Source organism: Crotalus tigris, unplaced genomic scaffold (assembly GCF_016545835.1).
Source record: "Crotalus tigris isolate CLP2741 ecotype Arizona unplaced genomic scaffold, ASM1654583v1 scf7180000018343.506757, whole genome shotgun sequence".
Lineage (NCBI taxonomy): Eukaryota > Metazoa > Chordata > Lepidosauria > Squamata > Viperidae > Crotalus > Crotalus tigris.
The window spans coordinates 349,473-360,530 of NW_024096954.1; the positions used below are offsets into that span (position 1 = coordinate 349,473).

At 38.6% G+C, this 11,058-nt stretch overlaps 1 protein-coding gene across 3 annotated transcripts; it reads left to right on the forward strand.

Annotated features, from left to right (window-relative positions):
• The first annotated feature begins 967 nt into the window (after positions 1 to 967).
• On the forward strand, positions 968 to 11,053 carry LOC120311307 (forkhead box protein P3-like). Of its 3 annotated transcripts, none has more exons than XM_039350652.1 (9): positions 968 to 1,722; positions 3,001 to 3,136; positions 4,040 to 4,148; positions 4,233 to 4,359; positions 7,827 to 7,905; positions 8,517 to 8,691; positions 9,350 to 9,426; positions 9,863 to 9,961; positions 10,792 to 11,053. In XM_039350652.1, the coding sequence occupies exons 2-9, from the start codon at positions 3,017 to 3,019 to the stop codon at positions 11,029 to 11,031; spliced, it is 1,026 nt and encodes a 341-aa protein (XP_039206586.1). In that variant the 5' UTR covers positions 968 to 1,722; positions 3,001 to 3,016; the 3' UTR covers positions 11,032 to 11,053. The 3 variants fall into 3 exon arrangements, with proteins under 3 accessions (XP_039206586.1, XP_039206585.1, XP_039206584.1); XM_039350651.1 differs by lacking the exon at positions 968 to 1,722 and adding an exon at positions 1,960 to 2,689; XM_039350650.1 differs by lacking the exon at positions 968 to 1,722 and having other exon boundaries at positions 2,871 to 3,136.
• Positions 11,054 to 11,058: the final 5 nt, after the last annotated feature.

Genomic DNA, 11,058 nt, shown 5'->3' on the forward strand with positions numbered 1-11,058 from the left:
AGTCACATAATGTAAATTCAGAATCGTAACATATATTCAAAAAAGACACTTCTTGAAACAAACTAATTTAATAGACATTTTTTAACCATTGCATTTGTTACTGAATCTTTTCTAGGATCTACTGTAGTTGCCTAAGATATAGTGAGTTTTCTAACAAAAGCTTTTCAGTAATTTCAGGGATTTTTTTTTTTTTTGAGAGAGAAACAAGTCATAATTCTTAAAATAATGGTAAACCTAGTAATTAAGATATGCCCTACATTTCTGCTCGAAGCATGTGGAACTACAAGAAGCAACGGATGGAAACTGATCAAGGAGAGAAGTAACTTAGAACTAAGGAGAAACTTCCTGACAGTTAGAACAATTAACCCGTGGAACAACCTGCCTCCAGAAGCGGTGAATGCTCCAACACTGGAAGTTTTTAAGAAGAGACTGGACAGCCATTTGTCTGCAATGGTATAGGGTTCCCTGCCTAAGCAGGGGTTTGGACTAGATGACCTCCAAGGTCCCTTCCAATTTTACTATTATTATTATTATTACATATAGGACAGGATCAAAATATAATGTATTTAGTATGACCTGATATGTCTACATTTGATTGATTATGTACATCAAGTCAGTGATGACTCCTATTGATGCATAAATAGATTTTATCCATGAATATATCTTTATTACTTTGAAGTTATCTTTACCTCCTTCCCTGTTTAACTTTATATAAATCCTGTGGTAGATCTGATTATTGAGGGAAAGTTGTGTTTCCCATGATCATTTATTTTTCAAGAACATTATATATTCATTTTTCAAAAGGAATTGTTTCCTACCAATAAATTTCACATATTTTTGGAAACTGTATTTAGGTGCAATAATTTTTTTAGAAAGTCTATTTTATTCAGAAATTCTGCAGGTATACATTCAGGAGGTATTCCTGTGAACAATTTGTATTTCCAAATATCTGTATTGTATGTATAGGAGTTTATTTCAACTATTGATGTTTATTATTTCAAAAGAATTCCTCTAAATGTTAAAAATGAAGGTTGCACTGTGATCATCATTTTTTACCCTTATTTTATCACTTGACAAGGCAAAACACATTCATATGCCACTGACCATCAATTCCCTCTGATTAATATATCTTTGGATCACTGAGAAAAATATTTTTTTTCTGTAGCAAACATGTGAGGTTGGGGGAAATGTGCACAAGCATGTTATAACCAAACATGCACACTCATGTAGAAAATCCAAGTGGAGCAAGTTTCTCAATGAATACACATGGATGTTTAAAAGCACGTGTACATAGATATTTTACTTGCCAAGCTTCCTATTACTGATGTTATTTTCTAGGAATTGTGTTTTTCTTTGCTGTGGCACAGTATATTCTTTATACAGATCTATAATCCTAGTAATGAAATGCAGATTGCTGAATTCTTCAGAAAAAGAAGTGTAACACGTCTCAAAATCATATTAGTAATAGCAGTGTTTTTTTTCTAAAAAAAGAAGGTGCCGGAACTCACACACATCATACAACCCGCCTTGCCTACCTTACAAGGTTCCATCCAAAAAAGGTGCTGGGACTCCGTTCTGGGCGTTCTATGAGAAAAAAAGCCCTGAGTAATAGTAAGAATCACGTAGGATGGACTTTACAGCCACATTTGGCCAACAATAAAGGCTATGGCAGAGGTCCCCAACCTTTTGGGCACCAGGGACCGGTTCCGTGGAAAGAGGAAGGTTTGTGGTTTTGTGTGCTGCCTGCATCCCGCGGATGGGGCTTTGCTTGTTTGTGCAGACCAGTTGCTGGCATGCCGCAGCCCAGTACTGGTCCATAGACCGGGGGTTGGGGACCCCCGGGCTATGGTATGTTTTAAGAGTCTCTTGAGTATTTTATGTTGTAGAAAAAAATATAAAGAAATAAAACTAGCTTGTTTTATTTATTAAATAAAATTATATGGCCATGAATCTATCAGAAGGAACTTTGGATGGCAAAGAAAAATAAATAATAATTTAAAAAAATGGAAAAACAATAGTTTATAATGCAGTTTAAAATGCTAATTTAACAAGAATTTCAAATTAGTCTTAATTTGGAAACCTCAAAGAGATAGAATCAAATTCCATGTCAAGATTCTTTTTTCTTATAATAAATTAGGATTTCATCTATGTCAGGGTTTTCGAGGTTTGATAATAGCAAAAACAGAATTAGCACGGTTGCCTAAGAAATTACAAATTTGGCTGAAATTTATATTGCACAACTGATTTAAAATACGAAAAGTAATTGTTCTACAGTTAAAATGAGTTATTTTCTAAAGATCGACTCTGCCTAACAAAACAATCCCCATACGAACTACAATTAAACTACAACTCCCAGCATGCCTCACAGTCTCCTATGTTAGGCTAAGTAGCCATTTCCTTTGGAAAAAGGAGACACAGCAAACAAGAGAAACTGCCTACAACTCCCAAAAGGCTATGCAGACCCGCCCCCTTTCCGGAAAAGCAAAATTTACATTTATACGCCGCCCTCTCGCTGTTAAGTGATTCTAGGCAGTTTACATGATCAAGTAGTACAATACAGTATTCCTTTTAAGGCAATAAGAAACAATGCTTTTCAGTTTGAGGAGATTTTTAGATTGTATGTAGATACTAGATTGTATGTAGATACTAACTACTAACTAATGGAACTCTGTTTTTGCAAATATTTCAGGTAATAAGACTTCCATGGAAATAATAACAATAATGGAATTGAGAAATTGTGAATCACCACATATGTTGAAAGTATATGTATATTATTTTTAGACAAATGGAAATACATTTGCTCTTCTTTCCATCTAATAGTTCTCTGCTAGAAAAGCATCTAATGTGTTTTTAAAACTTTATATCGGAGACAGAGAGAGGAAGAATCCATGGCAGTTATAGACATTGCTTTTTTTGTCAGGCACTTTTAAGACTTAGGTCTTGACCATATAGAGAAAAGGTGATTGAAATGTATGTTGATTTGATTAAATTTTATTCCAGATATTACCAATTCTCAATGCCTGGTTCCAAGGCATCCTGTTCACAAAGTTCCAAGATAATATTTCAGCCTAGCCTGAGAATAACTAACCAGAATCGGCCATCTGTGGTGATACGGGCTGCATCATATAAGCAACCAGTAAGTCATTGTGACAGTAAAGGTGGGCCTGTTATGTAGCTGATAAGGCTTCCTGAGAAATCTATCCATCCATTTCTGTTGTTTTGCTTTCAGACAAGGTTTCTTGGAAGTGGTGTGCCCTTGCCTGCTTCCTAGAGCTGAGGGACTAACCCAAGACCATGCAGCTCGTTTTGTGCCTAAGGCAGAACAGTCTCCCAATTTTTAGCCTGATGCTTTAATCACTATACAAAACTGGCTCTCAAAAGATCTACATTAGAATTCTGATTCTCCAGAGATATAACTTGATCTTGGGTATGCATATAATTTATCAAAAATATTTTTAATACTACCTTTCTTGAAAATATTTGATTGCTAACAAATAGTTAGATATGAATGTAAAAGCACCAGTTGTTAACACACTGAACATAAATATATGCAGAATAAGAGCTTAACTTACCAGACAATAGAGGATCAAAAGAGAACTTTGTACTTTCTACATCTTTGCATTTCTAGCTCATTAGCAAGTCACAAAATTTTCCCAACAATCCACTGAACTGCTGTACAAACTTATATGCTCATTAGCCTTTAGAGTGGCATGTGAACCAATTCTATATTTTTGGAGACACCAAGTGGCAGATATTTGCCTTGTGAACTGTTGAGAATTATAGAGCTGTCTGGATCCAGCAGTAAAGGGCATGGTTTGAAAATGAGTGCTGAGCATGTGTCCTGGATATATAAGGAGAAAGGCTCAGGATAATTCTGCCTTATGATCATTGGACAGCCTTCACCAATGCAATGTGTTGGGGCTCTGACTGCCAGTTGGGTAGGCACTGGCTTGCCCTCAGAAAATAGAGGTGCTTCAGGATTTGGGACTTGGAGTTCCAATATTAAGTTTTTACTCCACACATTTTTTACTCCCCTCAGAACATCCATGTGGATAGCAGTCAGCAGTTGCAACTCCTCCTGCCGCTTGCTGATTCAGTCTTGCCACCAAATCTTCAGCCAGCAAGCTCAAACCACGACTTAGCATCTCGTAAGTAGAAGCTGGGGAACCAGGGCACAAGGGCCTGGAGCTGCTTCCCTGCCTTCCTCTTCTTTCTAACCAGTTGTGTTTCAGGGATTAACACTGGAAAAAAGGACTGGGTTCACCAGGCTGCTCTTACTACATCACCCACCAGAGAAAACTCTCAAGGAAAGCAGCTTCGCACAGATTCCACCTCTTGCTTGCACCAGTACCAGGAAAGGTGAGCCAGTCCATCTTCACTACCTCTGCCTATTTCTTCCACAAAAAGCATCCCTCCCAGATATTTATACAAATATTAAAGCAGAGGTTTTGCTATTTCCCATTACAATTTGGTCCACTGCTGCAATTCTTCTCGGAGTTCAGAAGGTTTTGCTAATCCTTTGAATAGCGGAAGGTGAATGCTACAGATGGAATTATAGGCTGACTCTGCCAACAAAATGAGATGAAGCAGTTGCCCTAAGTGGCAATTGCCATTTGACTTGCCATTTGAGTTGCTCCATATGTTTTGGGCAAAAGCCAGCTTGGTGTAGTGGATAAGGCATCAAGCTAGAAACTGGGAGACCATGAGTTCCAGCCTGCCTTAGGCACAAAACCATTTGGGAGACCTCAGGCAAGTCACTCTCTCTCTCAGTTCTAGGACACAGACAATGGCAAACCACTTCCAAAAAAAGCTGCTAAGAAAGCTGCAGCGATTAGTCCAGGTAGTTGCGAGGAATCAAAACTGAAAGGCCCATTGTCAGTACCCAATATTCAGTTTTCAGTTTACTTGCTTCGGTACAGGGAAAGTGATCTCTCTGTGGTGATTTTATCTTGTCCTCTGGCAGGAAAAAAAAGTGTTTGACCATGTCTGCATTCAGCTTACTTAATAGAGAGTTCTACATTGGTGTTCACATACTAGTTCTACCTGTTCATTCACATATCACACAATTACTTACAGTAATGTACACTAACATGCTGTAGAGGCAGGACACGGAATTAAGGCAACTAGCTCAGCTACCAAACCCACATCTGCAGTTTCATTACAGCTTTCAGAATTCTCATCCAAAACACAGGGAGAGAATTCTGAGAGATGTGATCCAACACATTTGAAAGAGGCTAGAATGGAGCAAATGACTCAAAAATTGTCTGCACAACCCTTGTATGGATGGAAATCTAAAGGACCATCAGTCTTCAGCGGTTTCTGTTTGGACTCTAGGATTAAGCAGAGTTGGAGTGCTCCAGGTCGCATCCATTAAGGAGTACCACCCAGTGGTACCACCTAGAAGCTTGCCTTCTTTCTCATAGCATCTCCCTCTAGAACAGGGGTAGGCAACCTTGGCTCTTTTATGACTCGTGGACTTCAACTCCCAGAATTCCTGAGCCAGCCACAGTTGCTTACTCCTGCTCTAGAACAACACCCACCCCTCAAGATATATCTGGCCCTACCCTGGCCATGCTTCTGAAAACCAAGCTCTTCCTCAGACCTTGTATTAGAGTGTGTATTGAGTCCTATATAATAGTAGTAGTAGTAGTAGTAGTAGTAGTAGTAGTAGTATTAATAATAATATTAATACAGTTGGAAGGGACCTTGGAGGTCATCTAGTCCAACCCCTTGCTCAGGCAGAAAACCCTATACCATTTCATGTGTGTTTCATTGTTTTTTTAAAAAAATTGTGGGTTTCCCCCCCCTCAGGGTTAGGATTTTAAATGGTATTTTATATCATTGAAGCTTTAGAAGAGTTGGGACTTTATAATTTAATAAAATAAAATAATGAACATGTTGCACATAGGCTCGACAGTTGCATAAACAAGTTCTCCAATTATATACAAAACGTTTCATGTATAGATAACCGGATTTGGAGAACCGAGTTTATTGCTTCATGTGTATTCATTTCCTACTTACATTCATTAGTAACATGGCACTATGTTGGCCCCATACCACAAACACAAGAAAGGCATATATTGCTTGTTTAAAAAAGTTGCTGGGGATAAATTCTAAACATTTTTAGGATGCTAACCAGCCAGTATGGTTGAACAAATGAAAACTATGTTGAGACAGCCTGAACTAAAAGATACTGTCTAAAAAATATCTGGATGGTATTGGGCTATTATTACTTGCCAGATTCTGCCCTAGTTCCATTCTTCTCCCATCAGATTCTGCCAGCCTGGTGTGGCCTCCCTTTCCTGCTCAAGGATAACGAGGACAGTCTTTTAAATGAAAAAGTTGGCCTTAGGGTGCAAATTATGGACTGTTTTCAGACTGATCAAAATAACTCAAATTGTGTAGTGAATGGGGCATTCTCCTTGGCTTGGGTGGCTTTTCGCTCTGCTCTGGGTCCAAATAGGCTCAATTCCTGAACTGCCACATTCAGCCAGATCCCTCTTTGAGCCAAGCAAACATTGTTACCATGGTGCCCCACCCAAAGCTCCTCTAGTTCCCAGTCCCTGTCCTTGAGGGTCAGGGATAGAATATTAGGAACTAGCAACATTAACTACTGTATAGGTAGCTCTTGATGTACAACACTTCATTTAGTGACCATTCAGTTACAATAGCACTGAAAAAAAAAGAGACATGGCCATTTTTCACACTTACGACCATTGTAGCATCTCCATCTTTACGTGAGCAAAGTTCAGATGCTTGGCAATTAACTCATATTTATGACAATTGCTCTGTCCCAGGGTCATGTGATCACCTTTTGTGACCTAACAAGTAAAGTTAATGGGGAGGCCAGATACACTTCACAACTGTGTTACTAACTTAGCAACTGTAGTGATTCTCTTAACAGTTGTGGCAAGAAAGGATACAATATAGAGCAAAATTCAAATTTTTTGGCTTCAATTGTGGTTGTAGGTTGAGGGCTACCTGTAGTATCAGGTTTAAATGCATAGGGTGGCTATTTTTATAAAGCACTTTTTTTTTGCAATCTAATTTGAACAATAGCAAAAGTAGTTCTTAACAGCTGCTGACAATCTTACCTGTCTATTAGAATTTCACACTTCTGCATTTCTGCTCTATTATTTTAATAACTACACAGATTTGCAGGACATGCATTTAATTGGGAAAGATGGAAGAAAGCTTCTGTTTCCAGCCTCAAATCATGTTCTTTTAATTTCAGTTAGATTCCACCTCTAAATCATAATTGAAATCTTATGAATTCACTACAGGTTAACACACAGAGCTCTAATCCCAGTTCTGATGAACCATAACCACAAAAAGAGAGCCCAACTCTTTCAGAATTGCTTCTGAATTTCTCAGCTTCTCCTCCTTGCTGAAATGCCTTGTACTATCAACTTCGGAAGGGAAAGGTGATGACTCTGGCAACTCCTGTTTCTGTATTCAGTGGATGGAAGGAAGATTCTAGGTTGAATGTAATCATTTACACCCACCAAGCAAAACAAAATTTTGCTTTACTGCTTCTTCAGGATTCTCACTGTCTTGAAGCTGGCACTGATTAGAAGCAATCATAGGATAGTAGTTTCAGTTTCGCATGCCTGGTTGAATGCAATCAAGCTGTCTGTATTCTGCACGAAGTTGCTATTACAGTGCTCCATCCTGCTTATGTACACAGATGACTCAACAGTGAAACACCACCAGAGAATGACAAAAAAAAAAAAGGAACTTTGAGGGTCAGTGATCAATATAAGGTTTGAAAAAAGTGGTAGTTGGGTGATACGACTAAAATGGCCTGTGGCTATTGTCATTTGCAGAGCCACATACAGGGAATGCCGAGCAGATAATACTGAGTGGCAAATGCAAGAGGAGTTGGTGCACAAATTAGAAGATCAGGTGAGTGTAATCTTGGCAGAAAGGGACATGCTTAGAGGAAATCACGTTCCACTGACTAATCTAACTGTACCCAGCCTAGATCATCTCCCACAATTCTTAGCTATGGCTATGCTAATTGGGGGATTCTGGGAGATAAAGCCCATAAAACTGAAATACTCAAGATGACCTAAATCAAACTGAGTTCTCCGTGTTATGTTACTTCCATAACCAAACATAGTAACAAGAGGTATTATTAACAATTTCGGGGCAACCCTTAAGTTTACAAACCTATCACTTTCAAATGGGGAAAAACCTCAAAGCAAGAACCCCCCAAATAGCCAAATATAGTTTAAATGTGTTTACACTTATTGTTCAATCCCTAAAAAGTTGGAAAGAAGAATAGAATGGAATAATTGCAAATACAAATGAAGGCAGAGGCACAATTTAAAGACATCCTTATATTCCCAAGCTCTGGGCTCCATCATTAACTATATGAAGAATTTTCCTATAATATGGGGCCAGATAACATGATAAGTGGGAATATGCATGATGTTTCCTGCATATTCTCCATAAAGTTGAATGATTCATCTAGAAACTGACTGTAGTTTTCCCATCTTTGTTCTGTGATGCAGCTGGTACAAGAAAAGCAGAAACTGGCTGTTATGAGGGCAGAGCTAGCATTAACCTCCCATTCACACTTTCCATACGGATCAGGGCTCATCTTCTCACCACAGACCAAAGGGCCAAGGAGTGAACTCGTGAATGAGATCTGTGTTTCCAACTACCACAGGGTAAACAGCAATTCAGGTGAGAAGTGCATTGTGGGACAGTGGAAGCAGGCTCAATTTCTAAATTTCAGATGTTAAGATTACAGGAGTTTGCCTCAGGATGAAGGATCAAGTTCTGCTATTTGTCTAGAACAGGAGGACAATTACAAAAACCCACCTGGGATGCGTAAGGCTGAAGAGTGAGCATAAAAAAAAGCAGAATGGCGTAGGTGGAAATTGAGCCATTTTGAGTGGGAACAGCTAGACCTACATTCTAAATTCTGCTTCAGAATTCTAGTTTCAGCAATACTCTGACAAAGTGAAATACAGCCTATGTTCTAGGCCTTTACTTTATACAAATAAGAATAATTTATTTGCTTAATATATAGAGGCAGTGCCATTTTACAGCTTAAGTCCATTGATAAACAAGTTTCTGTGCTTTACGAGACTGCTCAGCATGATGGTTAGAGCCAATAGGGAGCTAACCAGCAGCTTCTGGATTTATACTGTAGTGAATTTTTATTTGCTGTACTTGAAGACTTGCTACAAATTGTCAGAGTCAGTTTTTACATCTATAGAAGCAGTATCAGAGTTCTAATATTTAGAAAGCAAATACCTTCAAGAAAGCAGAAAGGAAATAGGACCGGAAGACTCCAGAAAGTAGAAGATTGCCTGAGTAATTACTTTTGTTATCACAGTGAAAAACCCCAGCATGGACTATTACCGGCATACCACAACCCGCCCACCCTTCACATATGCTGCCCTGATTTGTTGGGTAAGTTATTGCAAAATATGCCAACTTCACACAAATAGCAATTTTGACTATGACTATTTTAAAACAGGATGCATACTTTTGCAAGCTCATTCTCCTCCAATCCTACTTCCTTAGAGTACTGAATGCACTTGCAAATGATGCTGTTTCCCCCTATGCTCTTACCATACACATTTTCTCTTCCTAGCTACAGCAGTATCCCATATCCCCAAATATGTATTCTCTGTATTTAAAAAAGTCACATTTTACCAATATCTATTTTTGTAAGCAGCAGCTTCAGGTGTTACAAAACTGCAAAAGTCTCTTTAAACAGGTTGTTTGAGGGTGATAAAAATAATATTGGGACAAAGAGGCTGCTGGTTTTCCTTTGTACACAAACACACCAATGTCCCTTTCAATAAAGAGGTATGCTATGAAGTACTGATGCTATGATTTGCAGGCCATTCTAGAATCTCCCAAGAAACAACTCAGCCTGAGTGAAATTTACCGTTGGTTCAACAATTTTGGCTACTTCAGACACAACACTCCTACCTGGAAGGTGAGCTGATCTCAGGTTTGAACTCAAAAGAGAAAAGATGAAACTGAAGTTTGTGGGAAAAGCGGTGCTTCCATATGAAATTGGCAGGAAAAACCCAAGTAACAGAAAAGAGAAAGAAACGTGCCCGAATTAACTTCAGAATTTGGAAATAAGCCTCTCCTAAGTATTTCAGTTCAAAATATAAACAAATCACAGAAACACACCTAACTGATTATGATCAGTGTAAGTCACTTCTAGGCAAGATTTGTGACAAACAAGTGTAATAAATAAATAAATAATAATATTGGAAATTGAATATAAAATACGAGGAAGGAATACCCCGAAACAATTGGGCATGACTTAGAACTATACAGAAAAAACTTCAGAAATAGTGAAGATAATTGATTCTACCCTACGTAAGAATGAAACATCTCATCTGCATGCAAATGGTGCTAGGTACCAAAGTCTTAGCATTCCTGGAAAGCAAAGCCATGTTTTGCTTTAAACGACTATAATCAATCCAAATGGGGCATACTGGGGACAGGGAGACCAACGATCTGATTTGGTAAGAGGCAGCTGTGGTTATAGAATGTTACCTAGTTCTGTAATAGACCCTAAACATATTCTTGCTAACGATTTATAGATGATTTGCTTTATAAATTAAGTTCAGAACAAGTTAAGATCAAAATTAAGGGGTTGAAAAGCCAATAAAGGAGCATTAAGACCAGACTGTAAAAAGAATATTGGGGTATCTACCTGTTGAAAGCATGGGAAAGGTGAGAGATTTTGGAAGTCAACCTGAATGAAGACTCTGGCTTGTTTAACCATCATTGTCCTTCTTCAATCCACAGAATGCTATTCGACACAATCTGAGCTTGCACAAATGCTTTGTGCGAGTGGAAAATGTCAAGGGAGCTGTCTGGACAGTGGATGAACTTGAGTATCAGAAGAAAAGGAGCCAGCGTTGTGCTACTTATCCATACCCAGTTCTGCTCAACCAAGGCATAGGTGATTCTGTTGCACCATTCGACCCCACTGGTCAGCCAAGAACACGTCTTCCCACTTTTCTGGTTTCCCAGAAACCCCTGTGAGCTGAGCTGACTCTCCCCCATCACACA

Coding starts and splice junctions, on each gene's coding strand:
- LOC120311307 (XM_039350650.1), top strand. CDS start 2,969: ATGTATGTTGATTTGATTAAATTTTATTCCAGATATTACCAATTCTCA. Junction 4,149..4,232: donor AAACCACGACTTAGCATCTC/GTAAGTAGAAGC, acceptor GTTGTGTTTCAG/GGATTAACACTGGAAAAAAG. Junction 7,906..8,516: donor TGCACAAATTAGAAGATCAG/GTGAGTGTAATC, acceptor TCTGTGATGCAG/CTGGTACAAGAAAAGCAGAA.